The sequence below is a fragment of the Chlamydotis macqueenii genome, chromosome 6, assembly GCF_036417535.1.
Source record: "Chlamydotis macqueenii isolate bChlMac1 chromosome 6, bChlMac1.mat, whole genome shotgun sequence".
Lineage (NCBI taxonomy): Eukaryota > Metazoa > Chordata > Aves > Otidiformes > Otididae > Chlamydotis > Chlamydotis macqueenii.
This window is the reverse complement of record NC_141561.1, coordinates 330,623-352,773: the sequence shown is the minus strand read 5'-3', so window position 1 is coordinate 352,773 and position 22,151 is coordinate 330,623. Positions and strand designations below refer to the sequence as shown.

The window sequence follows — 22,151 nt, the reverse complement described above, 5'->3', positions numbered from 1 at the left end:
TAGAAGATGCCTGCTTAGCGAAGCTCGCCTTCTGCCTAACTTGCCTGACACTTTGGAATTGCCTGCTCCTGCGCTCTTAAGAGATTGCACTTAAAAAATGACCAGTATTCATGGACTCCAATACCATCAAAAGCAGATTCCCAGGGGACTTTAATAAGTAGCTCCTTCAGCAGCCCGTAGTCTGCTCTCCCCATACGCACAGCTGAAGTTTTGCTAGCAGTTTTTCTCCTCTTGCCAATGATCAGAAACTGATCTACTTCATGGTCACTGTGACCACAACAGCCACAAATCACCACCTCACCCACAAGCCCCTCTCCATTTACAAACAAAAAATCTAGGAGGGAACCTTTTCTAACTGGCTTAAGAGTCAATCCTTAAATTCTTCCTTGCACTGAAGTATTATTTAATTTTTTTGTTTTGGTCTGTCACTTTCATTTAAATTTATGAACATATCTAAGAGAAAAGTTTTAACAATTTATTTGACAACTAGATGCTGTAACTGTTATTTTACTTCAGTCTCTTAGATATCTGTACTTTATTTATAAAAGTCTCAGGATACAGAAGAATATATAAAAATAAAGTTAGTCATAATTTTCAGCATTGGTAGTCCCCCTTAAGATAATATCAGGGTTAAAACTGAAGAACATCTCAGAATTAGGATGTAAGTAAGTTTATCGTGGTCTAATAGAAGTTTCACCAATCATACTGTACAGCTGTGATTTTATCATCAATGCTATTCCATCATCTACCTTTTTTGAGATTTTTTTTTAATTAACCACCTATAATACAACATAAACGACTGTACTACTTCAAACCCACGAAGCTGAAGAAGTTCTGGTTGTTTTGGTTAGTAACACTTCATTTACTGCAGTGTAAACTTGAATCAGCAGAAAGTGAAAGCTGGGGTATTCCTTTATGAGAGGCTTTTCTCACGCTACCTCAGTCAGGAACACAAGGAATGTAGGTACAGCTGCTTTTCAAGGCAAAGCTGAAGACTTTTCCCTCATTTCCTTCTGCAACCTTCTAACGAAACTGAGACCTCTCAATTAGTTCTGTTAAAAAAAACACTATTACATTAGCTTAAGAGCAAGGAAACATCAGTCTTTCATGCCATAGTATGGCTAAGAGTAAAATTTAACTACTTAGAGGCCTGATTAATAGACTCAATGAAAATATTTTGATGGATTTTGGGTTAGGTTGTGCTGATACAGACAGTGTTTCTTGACTATTTTTTTGCCCTCTAAGTACCTAGTGTTCCTTAACTTGCAAGCAAAGTAGTAATCTAAATTATGAAAAACATTTGAATTTTGCAATACTTTAAAAGGAATAGTTTAATGCAGTTGCACAAAACCCACCCAATTTAACAGCACAGAATGTGTAGTTAATCTTTAGCATTAATGCTCATAATAAGCAAGTGTTGTTAGGTTTTTTTATGATATACTAGATTTATACAAATGAAAGCAGTCACCAGAATAAGAAGCACTCACTATAAGGAAAGGGCAGCTATTTTGAAAACAGTCTTATTTTCAGAAACAGAACAGAACAGAAAAAAATCTAGATGTTTAGATGATCAGCATCAAAAAAGTCAGAAATTTTGGAAAGTAAAATCAACTAGTTTTTTGTTATCAGCTTAATGTCTTTGTGTTCAAAAAAGAAAGCAAATTAGATTACTAGACAAAGTATAATGACTGTACACAAAACGACACATACACATTTAGGACTTCAGGCTTCTCAATCTATTCGTTCATAATTTCTGACATTTTTAGTAAAACAAGAAATGGAGCATCTGTTTTCTGTAGTGCAGCAGTACTTTCTACGAGGAGGAGAAGCAAAAATAAAATTACTATAATAAACCCATTTGCTTGGTTTTGTCATGCTCCAAATCTAGAATCTCATCTGTAAAATCTGAAAGTTCGAAGAAGCCTGGACTGGAAAAAGATGTGTATTTTTACCCCTGGATAAGTACTGAGGAAAAACTGTTCAGCAAGTCTGACAAGTCAGTATGATGAAGTCCTTACTCTTCTTATACACTTGAACCATATGAAGAAGAGAAAAATAAAACTTCCTTTCCAGAAAATACCAGGGACTCTGAAGTGACTACACAATTCTTAGCTTCCTGCTCAGAATCACTGAGGATGAGGACCTCTTGAGATCATCCTGTCCCAGTCCTTGTGTGTGTCCTGTCCTCGCTGCGTCCCACTCCCTCCCCAGGCAGTATCAGCTACAGCAGCTTGCCTCCACAACCTACCTGGGCAATCTGCGCCAGTGTTCAACCATCACCCCCAAAGTACAAATTTTTTCTTAAGTTTGAACAGAATTTCCTGTATTTCAATTTGTGCGTATTGCTTCTTGTCCTGCCACTGCCATGTATACAAATGAAATTACACATGCAGGTATGTTAAAGACACTGCTCTTCTACAGATGACTGCAGAATGAAACTAGGAAAACTTCAAACCTTCAGAAGTTAATACTCACTTCTGCTTTTTTACGTGCCTCCATGGCTTTCAGAAGCATCATATGTTGTCTTCTCCTTTCTCGTTCCTATTGAAGTAGGTACGATTAGAATAAAACTAATCCACATTTTCAAATCAGTAAAAAAGTCGAGTAACAAATTCAGCATTAATAGACAAGTCACAGTAAATACTAGATATAGGACAAGAATGGCCAAGTCTGCACGTTTTAGTTCAGGTTTAGAAAGCAAATACAAGAACAATCAAAAGCAAAAAGATAGAGAAATGAACATGGAGACAGTGTAAAAAAGAAGCATACAGATTTACTTATGGTCAGTTGTGATGCTCCTTCACAAGCTGGCAGAACAAAAAGCATAATGGTTGGCTGGAACAGGTCAGTTACCTTACATCTGCTATTACGGAACTTACAATTTAATTTTTCAATAGTCAATTTGGTAGAAATTTTAAACTGGTCGTTTTCAAACACTGCAAATATTAACATTTTTGTAACCAAGCAAGAAATTAATAAGATTAATTTTCTCAGCCGTAGATGAGTTTTAATCAAGCTAATGGTGGCACATATACATATGCCACAACACTTGCATTTACTGATGCCTGTCCCTCAATAAATTATGTCAGTAACTTCAAATGCATTAAGGAGCTGTACTCTAGAGCATTAAATATGGAGGTTTTCCCTTCAGAGCTGTAGAGTAAATCTCGGCCCCAGTAAAGGCTATGGGAATTTTATCACCTAATTCAGTGAGGCTAGCATTACATTCTAATATGCATTGTATACTTGTAACATTATGTATTTACCATCAACTGAAAACTAATTTCCTCAGTACCTTACAAACACAGGAAAGACATCATCCCGATTTCTAAAACAGGTTAATTCAAATTGTGTTTAAAATGGCTGGATTCATTCCTAATGGATGGGATAATGCTTGCAAAAATTATCCAAGTGACTACCTATAAATTTTGCACTAATTAAACCCTGGTGTATATAATAGTCCAATTTCTACTGGGACATCAGTAACAGATTTCTGATTTAAAAAACCTCATTTATTTATTGCCATGTTCAATTTATACACATGTTAAAGACATGTCTCTTTTTCCCCTAACAGACAAGACAAGCAGATGTATGCAATGCACTGTGCTGTAAAGCCATGCAGCAGTATGTAATATGACAGCAGCCAGTGCTACATTTTATGCATTGCTATGACAACCATATCACAACCAAATCACAATGCGGTGTTAGATGTACAAAAATAAACATACCCATACCATATCTAGTCTATGCCTCTCCAACTCCTGGTAGAAAGAGTTGGCACAACATTATGAAACAGAAATCACAAAGTCATCAAACCACTTTATAATCCCCCAAAAGACCCCAATACCAAAGCAAAGCAACAAATCATAAGGTGAAAGAAAACTTGTGCAGGAATCAAACCCAGAAATTTTAAAGGGGTATATTTTGAAGATCCTCCCCCTCCCCCACATATAGCTTAAGTAGTAGTTCACAATTGGTACTCAGTCTGTGCGGTCAACTGAATATATACCAACCTGGTGTTTCAGAAGAACAGCTTGCTGCCTTCGCATCTCTTTTTCCTTAAACAAAAGAACAAAAGCATATTTAAAATATCTATCAAAATTTACTTACCAGGTTGCACATTATTGTCACACTAAAATAGCACGGCTGCAGTACATCTTACCTCCCCGCCCCGACAAACTGACCAGAGAGGTATACATAGCATACACAACAGTAAGTCTACTGAGTTGAGAGTTCACCTTAAAACACATTAAAAATGCAAAGCAGTAATACAAGTATATATAAACTGTATTTTCCAACTTTTGTAAAATAGTTAGCATTCTTGTCTACATACAGCCAAGAAAAGACTACACTTGTTGAGAAGCAGCAACATTTTTTGATACGGTGTGCTTAAAAGAATATTGTGAATAATGTTACTGTATGAGCATTTTAAGTTATGCAAACCAAGCTTCATGTAAGCAAAATGTAGTGGCACACACAAAATTACTGTCTCTCTATGTGCGGACACGTACGAATGCACGTGTGTGTGTGTGTGTTTGTGTATGTCACACATACACAAGCTTCTCTCTGTGTATGATTCATGTATTTATATAAACATAAGTACACGTTACTCATATGCCATCTCTATTTACAGTTTCACTATCAATGAATATTGTTCCAAATTTACTGCTTTCATACATCAACATATATTATGCACAATTAGCACAGTTCCGGTTTTCAGAGCTCCTCTAAACTAACCTTTATTCGTTTTTCAGCCTCCAATAATTTGGCATTTGCTGCTTCTTCCTTCTTCTTCTTTTTTGCCTGTACGTGCAAAATAGGTGACACAACAGCAACATCACAACTTGAAAATAATCTGACTAGAGATAAAGTTAGGTGCCTTTAAAAGTTCAAAACATCATCGCGTCTTGTGTGCATTCCAACAGGTTTATTCTCCAATGCAGCTCTCATAATCAATCAATTCACAATTCATTTACTTCTTAAAAACTCAGCCAGAATTTCAAGTCCCACTCAAAATTGTTTCACCTGGCTATTATAACTCAGTAAGTATACGTAGAAAGAATAAAACATAAATGGCAAAGAGATTACCATTAATTTTTCCATGAATGGAGACTTGAAAAGTAGCAATCTACCTTTGCTAGTATACCAGCAAACCAGCATAGCGTACCAGTATATTCCAACACATACATGAACGTAGCATTTTAAATCCACTGCACTTCATACAGAGTAGAGCATGATGCTGCTTTAACATCTTATTATTGCAAACTTGTTTTCTAACAAAGGAATAGTTATGCTGTTAATTTCAGTGAATACAAGACTATTTGGGTAAAAAATCAGGACTCAAGTGAACATTTGCAAGATTTTGGTCACAGTTAATATGGATTTTTAAAGAAAAATATTTTAAGACACATTTTTAAATTAGCCTTTGGAAGTCCAGGTTGTTAGAGTTGTTATATTTAATTACATTCCTAAAGGCATATGTGACTAGTAAAACACAACATTATTTAAAATGCCAACAAAACAGCCCTGTATTTGACATTATTTTTACCTCCAAAATTTGCTGAGCTCGAAGTTCTTTCTCCATTCTGATTTGCTGGATTCGCTTTATTTTTTCCTACAAGGGGAAGAAAGTTGTTTCTTTAAAAAAAAAAAACCCAAAACAAAACAAAAACAAAAAAACACCACCCAACAAAACACTGAGAAAGTAAATTCACTTTTATATTTTAAAAAATGACCAAGTTTATACAGACATACTTTTTGATATTGAGCCTCACACCCACTGTAGTCAATCGTTCCCATATAACCATGTATATTTAGAATTTTCACTAACATTAAAAGATGTCTGGTATATCCCTGAAGGAACCAACACTTAGTTATGCATAGGAGCTCCTGTTTAAGGTGTCAGGGGACTAGATCAACGGCAACGTAAGCATGCTAGCAGCATTCAAATTCTAGCCTGGAATGGAGGAGCTACTGACTGGAAATGGGAGCTATGACATGAAAAACATGATGTTTTGATGTGATCTCCCTCAATAAGAAACACGGAGTTCTGTCAAATCACTATTTTCTGCCTTGGTTCGAAGAGCCTTTCAGGTTCACTATGGTAGCACAGGCAACACGGAGAATCTCAGTACTGCAAAACCCAAAGCACGTATTCCAGCAGCCAGTCACAGTCACTCAAATGCAACCTGGATAATACATTCACAGTTAAGTACACTTTACTTTCTCCAAAGTTGTAAAGCATTCTAGTAATTGATGATGAATCTGGATGCCTTAATATCTAGTTTAGCGGACTGAGTTTTACAGATGCTGAAGAGTAAAATAACAAAAAAAGTAACCAAAACAGCAGCCACAGGCAGTACAATGTACGTCAGCGTGTTTCAGAACAAGATCAAGCCAAGCACTTCACAGATGGATGCTAGGTAACCATATTCTAACTTATTCTTTTTTCAGTTCCTAAAATCTGAATAAAGTCTTATTACATTGATTCAGAAACGCAGTCACTGCTAACTTTGAGATTAGTTCACATTTCCCGTGCTGCATGGGTTTTCTCTGTTAAATAACAACTCAAGCTGGTATTAAAAATTTCTTAGCACATTATTTGAAGTTTTCTTATCTCAAAAAAGATGCTTGAGCCACAGTGACTAAGAAGGGATCATTATGAAGAGAACTGTTGCAATATAATTCTGAATAGCTGGACTTCCTGTAAGGTTTCAACAGCAAAACCCAGATCGTGGAAAAGCTGTGGAAGCTGGGATGCTGAGACGAGAAGCCTGAATCAGAACTCAATGCTCTTCTCGGGAACTGTAGATGTCTTTCCAAAAGTGAGGGTGAAGTCCACCTGTATTGAAGACATTGCTTTCTTGCGAGCTGGTCTGACACTCTAGAACATGGACATCTCTAAAATTTTACTTCCCAGGGAACACATAGTGATGTATATACTTTATCAAAACATAAGTGAAACTAACCCCCAAGACAATCTAAAATATTTAACAAAATGGAGCAATCACAGAAGAGAAAGACATACGAAATTTCCTGAAGAAGAGAGCTCCAATACAAGAATACCTCACGAGGTCTTACAAACCTCAGGCAAATCTAACTAGCTCCTTAAACCACTGAGGAGTCAAGTATAGGACTACCTTATTCAGTCAATTTAATTGCAGGCCTTGTTTATACAGTTTTCAACTTTCACTTTCAACATGCAAAGCTCACAGCACAGACTTTAAGCCTTTATTATCCTCCTTTATACTTTACAAACAGAACTGTACAAAAGCTGAGAGTACATACTACACGGCCTCAATTTCACAAAGGCCAGAGTTAACACGGGACAAAGTTTCCATTAGAGATCAGAGTAAAGAAATATCTCAGAGGAAAAAAAAAAAAAAAAAAAAAAAAAGCAGCATTCCACACAATGAAATTATGAAAGTTTTATCATTGTGTGTATGAAGAAGGAACATGGTGATGATAAACAAGGTCTAGATTTGATGTATTTGCCAATTAAGCAATTCTTGCTCCCTGCACACCTGAGGATGTAAGGACCACTTTACAATCACAGGGTGACGTGAAGAGACCTCTGGAGGTCACCTTGTCCAAACCCCCCGACCCCTCAGGTCACCTAGAGCCCATTAGCCAGGACCATGTCCAGACAGCTGTTGAAACTCTCTTAAGATGGGAGACACCACAACCTCCCTGGGCAACCTGGTCCAGCTCTCAGCCACCCTCATGATGAGAAACTGTTTCCCGATGTCCAGAGGGAACCTCCTGTGTTTCAGTTTGTGCCCGTTGCCTCTTGTCCTGTCACTGGGCACTTCTGAGAAGAGCGTGGCTCCATTTTCTTTGCACCTTCCCTTTAGGTATTTGTATGCATTGGCGAGATTCCCCTGAGCCTCCTCTTCTCCAGGCTGCACAGTCCCAGCTCCCTCTGCCTTTCCCAGTCTAACTCACAGATGGCAGAGTGACAACTTCCAGCCCACTGTTCACTATACTGAGCACTGTCTACATGGAAAAATCTGAGCAGTTACCAAGCAGGATTAATTTGTTACCTGTTCCAGGAATAATTAAGCAAGCCCATAGTAACATCAATTTTGGTTAACTACCTTTTTTTTTTTTTAAAAAAGTATGTTAGGTTTTAATATCTGCATTTCAAAGATATGAAAGGTCTTTGTATTTTCATTGGCTTTTTTAACACCTCAGGATACTATTTACAAGCAAAATAATGACAGATCCGGTTTCCTAGCACTATTTCTAAATGGTGGGATGATGAGATCATACATTATTTCATCCTAATTAATTGTTCTCAGAGATTAAAGAAACACAAACAAAATTAATCAAATACAGACACGTTTCGGTTCCTAATTCCTGAGACTGAACGTTAAGACATGAAGAACACAACTGAACTGCAAAATAAACAGAAACCATTCTTGAATCTACAGTGAAGACACTGCACCACTGGAGAAACATTTTCCCTGCAACTGACTTCAGCTTTATGAAAGGCTTGAGGTATTTTAAATGAGGAAGTTAACAGTGTCCCAAGAAGCGGATGCAGTGAATGTCATAGAAGTCAAACCTGGAATCCTCTCTTCCACGTCCAACTTCAAAACTTTACTTAAAGCTAAATATTACAAAGTAACATATTATCAAGTGCAAATACTTACAGAATTTAATGGAAATTTCAGTAAAAGTTTTGATTACAAATAAAAGGTATTGCTTTTAATAGTAAATGTTCATCCTTTCCATCTCCATAAATCCCTTTAATTTAAACCTCTACAAAAACTACTGTAATAAGAATATGAACACTGACCTTAAAATAATTAATTCAAACAATATTTAGACACTCTTGTTCAAAAACAATTAAATGCACTATCTGCACCATGCATATGTACACTAACTAAACAGAAGTACAGGATGAACTGGCCTACCAAAGTAAACTTCTACTTTCAGAAGGTCCTATATACTTATTCTCTGCCACTGTAAGTAAGTAAAAACCTAAAGCGACAACGGTATTGAATACAAAAAATGTCTTTTCACTGAAAACTAAAAAACTTGCCCTTTGACTGCTGCCAGATTAAGTATTTAATTTCTGAATTATGCAGTAAGTTTCATACTGAACAGAACGAATGTAAAAAAAACAGCTATGCAAATATAGTTCTGGATGCAAATTATTCCATTTTTAAAATGTTCAGATTCCCAACATACATAACTTTTCACCAATTTCTTAAAATCAGTTGTTAAATACATTAAAAAGCCTGCTTCCATAAGCAGCTTCATTTGGTAAAGTTTATACGGCCCGCTTCTACTATGACAGCACTTAACAACACCTGTATGTTTAGAAACATGTATAATTCATCGGCATACTAAGATACAACCCTTTGCATACAATCTAAAACCAGTGACAGCCAGTCAGAACCACTGAAGAAGCTAATCACATTATTCCCGTATTTACATAAACATATATAACAGTTTGTTTTCACAGAACCAAATAAAGGAAGACTTCACTGCTACACTTTAGTAGTAGGTTTTACATTTCTTACTGTTATCGGTAAGCAATTACTTATGTCACGTGGCTTAAATCACACAGACAAAATTGAAATGTCCTGAAAACACGATGTGGTCTTTAAAACTAGATTTAAAACATTCACATTGTAATCAGTATACTTAATAATCTACTGAATAATTAAAATATTCCTAAATTAATAATTTAAAGAGCTCATTTAGCAATCACATAAAGTTTACCTGCTGCTTCATTATCTTTATCTGCTCCTTTTGCTTTCGCTTTTCTTCAGCTGCCAAAATAGCTAACAAACAAAAGTAAATAAAAAAATTACATCAGTAGAACATGACACAAGACAGGTAACTTTTCATTAATACTTTTCCAAATAATCTGCTAGCATGCACAAACTTTCACAGTAAAACATACCTTGCTGTTTTTTTGCTTCTTTGGCAGCTCGAGCTTGTTCCTGCTTCTGGAGTTTTCTCAGTAGCTTAATTTGTGCTGCTTGCCTAGCTATTTCTGTTACAAAAAGATAATAATATTAAGTTAATAAAAACAGTGCTGTCCAGCAATAAAGATAGAGCTCATATTCCTTATATTTGCCTGAGGTAAAGATAAAGAAAACAATGGATTTCTTTTTATCGTGACAACATTACGCTATCAGCTACCCTTAGTGGTATCTCATGTATCAGTAACTACATCAACAGTGCAAACAAAAATGGGCATTGTCTACATAAAATAAAATACGATTTTTGGAAGAAGAAATTATCTATTAAGTGCTACCATCAGGCCAATAACGCTGCTTAATTTAAAAACCGATTTCTTCTTTCTTTTTAAAGCAGAAAACATTTGTGTTAGAGTACTACATCAACATTTTGTTCAGAAAGCATGGAATTGCTGTTTTTCTTTATAAGTCACCTCATGTAATTATCTAATCCTTTTTTAACAAAGCAGTAAGCGCACACTCATCCGGGCCACTCTTCTCTTTACTGTGGCTACCTACAGCCGGGCACTCTTCCGCTGATTAGTAACTTCCTGGAGCATTCTACTACTTCAAGTGAGAATAGTTATGAAGTTTGGATCAACTGTGCATGGACACATTTATGTAAGACAGCTGTAGGAAGGATTTTCTGGATGTTGAATTCAGCTTGCTATTCAAAGGCCTGAGATCCAGGACCTCTTTGACAGCATTCGCCAAAATACTGTCAGCTTCTTGTGCAATAACCAAGATGCAGGCAGACATCTGAGACATCAATGTATAGATAAGATGTTGCTGTAGATAGCAAGGGTACTGTAAATAGGTACACAAAAACAGGGAACCCAGGGCCAAGGAGAAATCATACAGAAGAAGTTACACCTGAATTGAAACAGAATCAGAAGCTGGAAATCAGACTTCACATTACAGAGGAGAACTTAAAACTATGAACTATGGGAAGGTCGACAGATGTAGAGGACCACTTAGCCTGAACTGACACAATCCATGAGAAGGATGTAGTTCATGTTCAGCATGCATTTGAAAACAACAGATGGGAAACAAACACCTATACTGCAAAAAACAAGGACAACAAATCAGACCGCCTGTATTTACATTCAACTACTGCGTTCTGTATTGAGCAAAATTTAAAGGCTTCTAAATCAAGCCAAGAATCCTAAAAAAAAAAAATAGGGAAACTAGACTTCTTTGTATGAAATGATAATCCAGATGTAACAGACATCTCATGGAAACAGCAGAAGGATAATTAATAATACATGGTGTTGGCAGGTACGAACATCACAGGAATATCAGAATGAGATGTACAAGCAAAAGACCAGCTTTCTATGCGAAGTGTAGTATCAAGTCACAGAGCATAAAAACAATGACTGAACACACCTACATAGTCCATTTGGTGGAACCCTAAAAGAAGCTGTATAAAAGCAGTCTTCAAGTATGCATACTTCAAGTGAGCAACCTAAAAGCAGTTAAAAAAAGAAAAGAAGTGTGTTTATGGAGGTCAACACTGAACCACATTTGAAAAAGGTAGTCCATCTGTGGCTCTTCAGAAAAGGAGGTCATCATAGGAAAATGTGAGCACATAAACAGTGAAAGGCTTGTTCATTTAAGAACAGGAAAGCCTACCACATGCCAGACTTAAAGAGTGAGTTAGGCTGAAAAGAATCTGAAGAGCACCTTGCAAAGGATGCCTTACCAGACAGTAAAAGATCTTTACATCACAATTGCAAGCCAGATATGCAATTAGTGGGACCTGAATGGGTAGGAAAAAAGAGCCTTAGAAAAAGTTACTGAATTCCTTGTGCCAATCTCTGCTGCTGAAGGTGTTGGGTAGATCCCCCTACTCAGTTCCATCATCTACAGCAGACAGGACAGAAGAGCTAGATGAATTTGAGGCAAATATAAAAGTACTAGATCAAGAAGGTAAGTCAGATGTTAACAAACCACCAAGACGGGACAGAGTAAGCTGAGAAATGTGAAGGAATACTAACATGAAACTATGGAGACAGTGGTCTGGGTGTTTACCATGTTATTAATATCAGCCACTCATTACTCTCATCAACAAAGGGCTCTAGCAGAGGTCTTGGCAACTGCAGATCAGTTAGTCTGATGTTCCTTTCCTGTTGAGGTGGTAGAGTCTTATTGTACATATTATGCCTTACATAAACTTGCTGGGTACATTATAAAACACCATCAGTTCAAATAGACATGGCTTCTACAAAGGGAAATTTTGACTCATTTCAGGTTTCAACGAGACTGACACTAAAGAGAGATAAAGAGAATGAATGGACATAACGTATTCTGAATTTCAGAAAGTACTTGACTAGGTCTTAAGTCGAATATTATTAATAAAACTAAGTCATTATGTCATTGAATGTCAGCTTCACAGACCAAAAGCTCTTTAAAATGATAAGCAGGCAAAGGGCAGAGATCAGCAGTCACCTTTTGTGACAAAGAAAAGTTCGTAGAGGGTTTCTTCACATATCAATATTAGAACAAGCTTTATTTACTATCTTTTTTTATCAATGAAATCTGTAAAGGGGACTGCAAAGTTAAATCTCAAGTTGTAAAGATGCTACTAAGCATTGTGGAAAATCTAAGGCTGTGCTGACAGCAAGGAACTCTGGAAGAGCCCTGCCAAATACTGGGAAAAGGTAGCAGGAAAACTTAATCACAGATAAATGTAAGATAATACACCTAGAAAAGAAATACTGAAATTAGAGGACATGTAAGAGAATCAAAGAGTTGGAACAACTACCTTCTGAGAAAACACTAAAAATACTTGGGCACTTCAGCTTGGAGAGGAAAAGACTAAGGACAGAGAGGACTGAGATTTGCAAAATCAGCAAGGTGGTGGATAATATAAATCGGAGAACTGTTATTTCCTAAACCTTGCAATAATGGAACTAGGGAACATCCACTGACAGTAACAGATTTTTATTATTTTTTTTTTTTTTTTTAATGGAAACGGTCCTATAGTTAGCAGACTTCTGGAACGTGTTGCCACAGGGGTCTGGTAAAGCAAACGTTGTCAGAAGGTTAAAGAACAAAAAACAGTCCTATGCATTCATAGGACAGTTGCAGAAACAAAAAATAAATGTAGCATGAAAAAATGTGCTCTACAACATAACTCATAAAACACCTCAAGATGACACAGTGCATGTATGAGGAAATAAATGGACCAAGAAGTGCTAAGGTTCACATGCTTTCTCCAAAATGCATATCCTATGGCCACTACTGGAGACAGACCTCTGCACTAGATGAACCCCTTGGCTGAGCCACCGAGATATTTTTAATGTTTTAATGAGGGGAAAAACACTGCAAGGTAGATATGAAGATACGTAGCATCAAATACCACACATTCTGAATCTTCTTGTATATACAGACCATATGATTTTGTTCATTTTATCAAATGCTACACAGTGTACAGTGGGAAAACCGGCATGGGAGGGTGTTCCTAAACACTTCCCCCCGCCTCTTACAGTGACCAATACAGGCAAAGGGAAGATACAAAGTGAAGCAAGATGGGTTAGTGACTAGGGCTTACCCCTTTTCCTACTGAGAAGAAAAGCCTGGAATCAGTTACTGTGTCTCAACAATAAGTACAAAGCCTCTCAGCAAACGCTTACCATGGTTCAGCAGTGGATACTTACAGTTTCCTCTTTCTCACACTGAACAAAAGGTGGCGGTGACCTTAACACTCAGGTACAATAGCTGTGCCACACTACAAGATACACCACATAGGGAGGTATTTCTAAAACCACCTTCTCTCTTCCCATGCGTTCAAAGCATTACCACTGCTTGCCTTAAATAAATCTACACAGAACAGTACTCTTTGCAGGCAACAAGGGAAAAAGAGGCAAAGAAATGCACCAAGAACAGATATTAACTGTTTGCAAGGACATTATGCAAAATACAAGGTAGCTACCCAAACATGTCCTCAGTCAGCACATTAAAGAACGTTTTAGTCTTAAGTGAAAACAAACATCCTGACTCTTGGGCTGTAAGAATTTTTCATATTGGTTTAGATGCATTCAGAAAACATGATACGGTTATGGACTAAAGAACCGACATTCAAAAGTCATATACTCAACGTTTATTTAAAACTAGTCCCTCATGCTTTCTACCGTCACCATTAGTACTACTTATTACAGGATCCTGTTCAACCTTATGGACAGTTAAATCTTGTCGCTATCAGGGGTTTCAAAAGAAAACTATTTTCCCATGGAACATCCAAAATCTTCACACAAAAACTAATTTCTCAATTTCAATTTCCAGCTCCACTGTTGTTTAAGCCAATACAGAGAAAAACAAAGATCTGTCAGTTTTTGCCAATTTAAAACATACATCAGTGGTAACCACATTATTGGATGTCTGCTTTTTAAAGTGTTATACATCTAAATAACGGGGTGATTCTCCCCCTCTACTCTGCCCTGGCGAGACCCCACCTGGAGTACTGTGTCCAGTTCTGGAGCCCCCAACATAAGAAAAACATGGACCAGTTGGAGAAGGTCCAGAGGAGGCCACGAAGATGATCAGAGGGCTGGAGCACCTCTGCTGTGAGGACAGGCTGAGAGAGTTGGGGCTGTTCAGCCTGCAGAAGAGGAGGCTCCGGGGAGACCAGCGAGCGGCCTTCCCGTACCTCAAGGGGGCCTATAAGAAAGATGGGGAGAGGCTGTTCAGTAGGGCCTGTTGTGACAGGACGAGGGGTAATGGTTTTAAAATAGAGGGAGGTAGATTTAGATTGGATATTAGGAAAAAATTTTTTACAATGTGAGTTGTAGAACACTGGCACAGGTTGCCCAGAGAGGTGGTGGAAGCCCCATCCCTGGAAACGCTCAAGGCCAGGCTGGATGAGGCTCTGAGCAACCTGATCTAGTCAGGGATGTCCCTGCTCCTTGCAGGGGGATTGGACTAGACGACCTTTGAAGGTCCCTTCCAACTCTAACCGTTCTATGATTCTAACTACAGAGTAAGCTCTTAGATGCACATTTACACACACAGATTTCCTCCTTTGAATCATATATACATTTACTGATCTTGAAAAAGGCTTTAATAAAAGCATGCGACAAATTTCAAAAACCAAATGTTGCATACTAATATCCTAGTGAAAAAAAAAAAAAAAAAATCGCTCCTCTCAAGAAGAAACATTAACTCTCTATATATTGATACCCTCTGTTTGTGAAAAGAATATCATAATTCTTACCCTGAGCCTGGAGCTTTCTTAAAAGCTTGGCGTCAGTGTTGTCTAGAAATTCAGTGCTACCAACATTTGGAGGTCGGCCTTTGCGTCGTCTCATCCTTGAGTCCTCTCTAGAGTGCTGTCTGTCTGGATTTGGTGGTCGTCCCCTACGCCCTTCCATAGCTCTGATACGGGGAATTACTTCCTCTTCCTTCAGAAGACACCACTGCAGACCCTTTCAATTGACACATTTCAAAGATAGGTATTACAAACACACATTAAAAAAAGGAAAAATAAATCTAAGACACTTGAGAACATGAAGATTTATCATGCCGCCCGCCCCCCGTAAGTTTTATATATGCAAGAGCTGTGATGTACGATCTGGGTAGTACAATGTTTTGAGGATGCACAGAAGCTACGTATCGAGAGCTTATCACTAAAAACTACTCTGCTTTCACAGAATCCACTGCTCTATGTGAGTGAAAAAAAATGTGTCAGGCAATGAGTCACTGTCTTCCAACTGTTGGCATTTACAGAAATTTTGACATACATAATGAGCAAATGCAGTAGTGTATTTTCAAATACTGCCTTCTGGAGTATTGAAGATCTCAACAACTGAGTTGAAAAAACAAAGACTCATTTTAGTCTTGAGGCTTTACTTAGTAAAATTTAATTCTCCCCTCATCATATAATCACAGAACGGCTTTGGGTTGGGAAATATCTTATAAGCCCATCGAGTACCAACCACCCTGCCCTTGGCAGGGACACCTTCCACCAGACCAGGTCACCACTACAAGAAAATTAAGTTCTGTGCCAACTTAAAGGAATCAAGAGCTTGTAACATTTAAGAATCCATCTATATGAACTAAAAGTTACGTTACCTACATTCGCTAACTAAACAAAGTATGAAGCAATACATTCAGCCCTTTCTTTTGCTGTTACTGGTTTTTTTGGTGGAATTTCAAAAACAAATAGTATTTTGTTAACACAAATACCCAAGTCCTCACACAGAAACAGCTTTACTTTAACTGATAAAAAGCAGTGTTTATTGCATCTACTGAGCAGGACAGTAGCACAGTATCTGATCGTGTTTGATTTAACATGAGTACTTCAAAATTGTAAAATCTTTTACCATTTTCTTAAGTTTTTGAAAAATGCAGGGGAAAAAAATGTAAGCTAAGTATCCTTTGTGACTATTCCATAATTTGCCTTAAAAAGGTTGTAAAATATTCTGAAGATGTCTGCTAAAGCAAGAATGAATGTTGGTAACTTGTAAAACACATTAATTAAATATCTGTTCAGAAAAAGATACATTTGCATTATCAAACTTTTCACATTTATATGTAAATAAATACTGAAATAAAATTTCCTGTACTCTAAAATATATTTTATATTTACTTATTCTGACAATTTATCTTTTAATTCTTTCTGCTTGTTCTTCATAATTACAAATGCTTAATAGGAGTTGTCAAAAAGAAACGGCATTTTACTAATGAAACATTCAGATTCCAAGAAAGTTATCAGCATTTGCAAAGATACTGATAAAAAGTAAAAAAAAAACAAAAAAACAAACCAAAACTGATGAACATTCTGAATCACTCCCAGTTAAGACCATCCCAAGAGTATCTCTCACACTTAGTTTACAGACATGGGCTTTGTTATTACCCATGCTCCTAAAAACAAGCTGTTCAGAATCACGATCCTATCTCTATGTGTACAATGCACTAAGGACTTTTTAATCCAAAATAGTTACCTCTACCACTTAAACAGAAGTTAATTCATTTTCTATCTTTAAGAGTACTACTAAGGCTTGCATTTCACTGTCTAGTACCTGACTTACAATTTCTCACAGGTTCAGTCCATCGAGCAACATAAGTTAGATTTCAAACTGTACTAGCACCTACATCAACCTCCAACCTAGGAAATCTTATCCCATAAACTGCAAGTGTCAGAGGAAAGAGGGGTGGGGAAGGCAAATTAGAATTCCAAGAAAAGCAGGAGAAGCAGACATAGTTCAAGAAGTACCTTAGTTCGGCAAGGGATATCCACTTTTGCTCTGTATTTGTCTTTTTTATGATTAACGATAAACACGTGGAAAAGACAGAGGTCTACAAGATCATTAGTGCCAGAGAGACTATGGATTCATATTAAATTTTCCTAATGCCTCCCAAAAGAGAAACTAGAGGCCATCAAATGAAGCTAGCAGCAGGTGTAATAAGCAACAGGAGCTGGCATTTCAAGGAATGGGGAGAAGGCTGTTTAATGCCCTGCCAAAACACATTGTGGATGCAATAAGTCTCTACAAGTTTAAGAGATAAAAATAGTCCAGAACAGATCCATTGAGGGTTAAGCAGGAGTCAATTGACCACCTATATTTTGTGCTCAGATATCTTTTAAAATCTGACCAAAATACAATTCTAATAAAAGAACATACACTCTGATATTCTGTGGATTTTCAGTATTCCGGGGGGGGGGGGGTGGGGGGGTGGGGGTGGGGGGGTGGGGTGGGTAAAGAGTTGTGCGCCAACAGAGGAGAATGAGAAGCTTTTATAAAATCTAAGCTTCACTACAGAAACATTAGAAAAAAAATGGAACAGAGCTGCATGAAGTGTCATGTTTTCCCTAACTACACAATGAGCATGGGAAGGGAAGGCTGAGAGAGCTGGGACTGTGCAGCCTGGAGAAGAGGAGGCTCAGGGGAATCTCGCCAATGCATACAAATACCTAAAGGGAAGGTGCAAAGAAAATGGAGCCACGCTCTTCTCAGAAGTGCCCAGTGACAGGACAAGAGGCAACGGGCACAAACTGAAACACAGGAGGTTCCCTCTGCACATCGGGAAACAGTTTCTCATCATGAGGGTGGCTGAGAGCTGGACCAGGTTGCCCAGGGAGGTTGTGGTGTCTCCCATCTTAAGAGAGTTTCAACAGCTGTCTGGACATGGTCCTGGCTAATGGGCTCTAGGTGACCTGAGGGGTCGGGGGGTTTGGACAAGGTGACCTCCAGAGGTCCCTTCCAACCTCAATCATTCTGTGATTCTGTGATGGATACTCTTGCTGGTAATCAAAACCAGCAAGATGCATTCTTAGGGCACAGCTCAGGTATTACTCCACAACACACTCTTCCACTTACTACTTCATGCAGTATTCCTAACCATATTACTCGAACTTATAAGGACCCATGCCCTCTCCATCACCCCAAATCACATTCACACACTTTCTAAGCCGTTACAGTTTAAAGCCTCCATGTCCTGCATTTCTTCATTTGCCAAACTTCAAACATTCCTCTGACACTACTATCTCATGGCCCACTTCTGCCAGATATGCTTTTCTATTAAAGCTGTTATTAATTGCTTTTAATAACCCATAATATCTGGTTGCTTGTGTATCAGAAGAGAGAAACACAGGCCCCATCAGAAGCAGGTAATCCATGTATTTTTGGCTTGCTATACATAATTCTTCAGCATAATCGATTTAGCCCTTAGATAATTTTCTTCAAATCTTGTTCCATCTTTGAGCTTTGTGACACTTACCCAACCACTTTGGGTGCATGCTGCATATCTCAATATATGACAAAAATATATAATGAAGAAAGGGAAGGGTAACCACAAAAGCCTCTACAGAACAATCGAAAATACAGCAAAAGCGGAAATAAAATTCCTGGAATTCATCTCCAGACATCCATGAAGATATGATTATCACATATTATTTTGAAGCTGGACAATTAAAAATATTTCAGTAAAAAGGGTGCAAATTCTCTTCATGACATACTGTTTTACTAAGTGCATGTTATAAGTCTGAGTGTAGTGCAACTGTTTATATCATGATCTTCTCATTCAAAATCTCATACACAATATGTAAATACATTTTAGCACTTCTGAAATGGTTGCTCTCATTGTCATGTCCCTCTGCCCCCCTTTTTTAACAAGAAAACTTTTCCTGTGCCTAACCATGTCTCAATGGAACCTACCACAAACTATACAAGTAGGAACCACAGTGAAATGTACAGTAACTTAACATTTGTCGTAGTTCAGCCCCGATCGGGACCAGACTAAGCAGTCTCTCTCTCACTCCTCCACCCTCCCACAGAACAGGGAGAGATGATATAAGAAAAACGGCTCAATGTTTGAGATAAGGACGGGGAGAAATCCTTAAAGTTACCATTACGGGGAAAACTATTCATTTATTACTATTCATTTATTATTTAAAATCAAAGCAGGATAATGAGACAGAGAACAAGATAACTTCCCCCCACGCTCCCTCTTCCCAAGCTTAACATTATCTCTACCACCTTCTTCCCCCGAGCGGCACAGGGGGAAGAGGGAATGGGGGTTATGGTCAGTCCATCACACGTCGCTTTACACTGCTCCTTCCTCCTCAGGGGAAGAACTCCTCACAGTCCTCCCCTGCTCCAGCGTAGGCTCCCCTCCCATGGGCTGGACTCCTTCGTGAAACTGCTCCGGCGTGGGTCATCTCTTCCTCAGAGTGCAGTCCCTCCAGAACAACTGGCCCAGCGGGCCCCCCACGGGCCACAGCCTCCTTCAGGCACCCACGGGGCCTCCACAGGCTGCAAGGGGATCTCTGCTCCTCCGTGGCCTCCATGGGCTGCAGGGGCACAGCCGGCCTCACCACAGGCTGCAGGGGAATCTTGGCCAGGAGCCGTATTACTCCTCCCCCTTCCTTCTTCACTGACTTTGGCGTCTGCAGCCGTTCCTCTCACAGAAATCCTTCACAACAGGCTGGCACAGACCTCTCAGGATCTCTTCACATCTCATCTCCTCTCCACTTCTTGCAGTCGGTCGCCCGGCGGGAGGCCAGAGGGTGAGGGCCGCAAGGCCCACAAGGCTCGCGCCTCCCCCTCTCTGCCCTCGCTCAGCTGCTTCACATCTTCAGGGGTGGTGGGTTTTGTTTGTTTGTTTGTTTCCTGTTTTTCCCCTTCTTAAATACGTTATCGCAGAGGTGTTATCAGGGAACATTCTGTTACCAATTGGCTCAGCCCTGGCCGGCAGCAGGTCCACCCTAGGCCCAGCCGAGTCCACTGGACAAAGGGGAGCGACTTCCAGCAGTTTCCTACAGCAGCTGCCACCATAGCCCCTCTCAGTAAATAAAACCAGGACAACATTCATATTGCTGACCTTGCCTACAGAAACCTGCCCTTCCCGATATCTTCCTTCTGAAGTTTTATAGTATCAAAGAAGGGCAAAATCTGCGAAACACCGCATGAATTGAAGGGAGAAGAGGTAACTACAGAGGGGAACAAAACTGATGAAGTAATATGGGCAGCAGACACAGAGAACGTAACAGGGTAAGAAGAGAGCAGATATCCCGGCATTATATTACGTTCACAATATAAGGAATTATTCGATTCAAGCTATTCAGGTACATAACGAAGTTCACAGCTACATGAATTTGTAACTGTTCTATGAAGGCCAAACATGAAGAAGGTTTAGCAATGTTTTACCCTCTAAGCCAGGAATCAGGAAGCACCACCTAGACATAGCTGCTTACTACGAACTCAGTCTTCATAGCTTTCAAATTTATACTATGTAAACGTTACGTATTTCTACAGCATATCACAAGGACATAAGGCTTAACTAGAGTCTGAATTCAACACTGCCCAGAGTGTGATGTCGGCCCACATTCCTGTAGTAATGTATTTAGGATACTTATCTTTTAAAGAAGAAAATACATTCATTGACAGAAGTCCAAACACTTTCGTGCACATCCTGAAGAAACGGCAACGTGACCAAAATACAGTAACACAGTACGGCACGTAGTATTAATTTCCTTAAAATTCTAATTTAACTTATCCTTGTGTGGTTTATCTAGACAAAGTCTAACAGCTCTACCACTGTAAAGCATAACTCAGCACTCCTTCTCATAAAAATCTCATGCTTCAGGAAGCTTAGACGGTATTCTCAACACAGGAAACTCTTGTATTTAAACATGTATTTTTATATATATATATATATATATATATATATAATATATATATATATAAAATGCATATAAATACGTGAAAAAGAGTGATTTAATGCATACACATATATTATTATCAATATTAGGTTTAGACAGTAAAGGAAAAAACAGAGTTTTAGTCAGAAATATCTGAACACTGACCAATAAAAAACAGGTAGCTCAGACTTCTTTCCTAGCAGACAAATCCAGGCTCAAGAGCTGATCATAAGGCATGCTGAACTCCTGCAACCTCCTAATAAAATCACTGAGAGGAGCAGTTTTCAATACTGCCCAGGATCAAGCTCTCAGCATCTCAATATAAGAAATATGCACAATTTTTAGAAAGAATTAGCTAAAAACAGGCAATGTTTCAGATTGTAGCAAAAATTACTTCACCTAAATTTAAGTTAATGTTCCTTGGATCAAAGACTTTATTTTTTCAAAAGTGGATACCTGCGGTCCATCTCTGGCTTCATAGAAGTCACCCACTCCTATTTTTGCACTGAAGCTGAAATTGTCCCTTGAGATATCCATTATTCCATTTCTGCTGAGATACTGAAAAAACCACATATTTTTCCACTTCAGCTTGTAAATAATTACAACTCAGCTTTGATGTACAGCTAACTTTGTGAGTGTAATGTTTTGCATATTCTATCAAAGGGATATGCATTTATAGGAGATCAAATCAGTAAGAGTGAGATACATTACACCTCACATCAGGACGAGGGGTAACGGTTTTAACAGAGGGAGGCAGACCCAGATTAGGTATTAGGAAAACATTTTTTACACTCAGGGTGGTAGAACACTGGCACAGGTTGCCCAGAGAGGTGGCTGATCCCCCAGTCCCTGGAAACATTCAAGGCGCTCTGAGGAAGCATTGGACAGGGCTCTGAGCAACCTGATCTGGCTGGAAATGTCCCTGCTCCTTGCAAGGGGGTTGGGACTAGATAGCCTTGGAAGGTCCCTTCCAACCCTAACTATTCTATGATGCTGTGATTCTACAGTTTGAAATAAGTGTCTTTATTGAAGGGAAA

General features: G+C 38.5%; 1 protein-coding gene across 13 annotated transcripts in view; it reads right to left on the bottom strand.

The window, feature by feature from the left end:
- Nucleotides 1-22,151, bottom strand: part of BAZ2B (bromodomain adjacent to zinc finger domain 2B) — a 153,965-nt gene that overhangs the window by 29,041 nt on the left and 102,773 nt on the right. For 5 of the 13 annotated variants that reach the window (XM_086750532.1, XM_086750541.1, XM_086750535.1 and 2 more), the window contains exons 12-20: nt 21,571-21,672; nt 15,187-15,397; nt 9,917-10,009; nt 9,733-9,794; nt 5,549-5,614; nt 4,738-4,803; nt 4,014-4,058; nt 3,729-3,761; nt 2,476-2,541 (exon numbers count right to left, since the gene is read on the bottom strand). In XM_086750532.1, coding sequence (XP_086606658.1) covers nt 2,476-2,541; nt 3,729-3,761; nt 4,014-4,058; nt 4,738-4,803; nt 5,549-5,614; nt 9,733-9,794; nt 9,917-10,009; nt 15,187-15,397; nt 21,571-21,672 — 744 coding nt within the window. The remainder of the gene's footprint in view (nt 1-2,475; nt 2,542-3,728; nt 3,762-4,013; nt 4,059-4,737; nt 4,804-5,548; nt 5,615-9,732; nt 9,795-9,916; nt 10,010-15,186; nt 15,398-21,570; nt 21,673-22,151) is intronic. The other 8 variants (XM_086750536.1, XM_086750537.1, XM_086750538.1 and 5 more) reach the window with 5 other exon arrangements.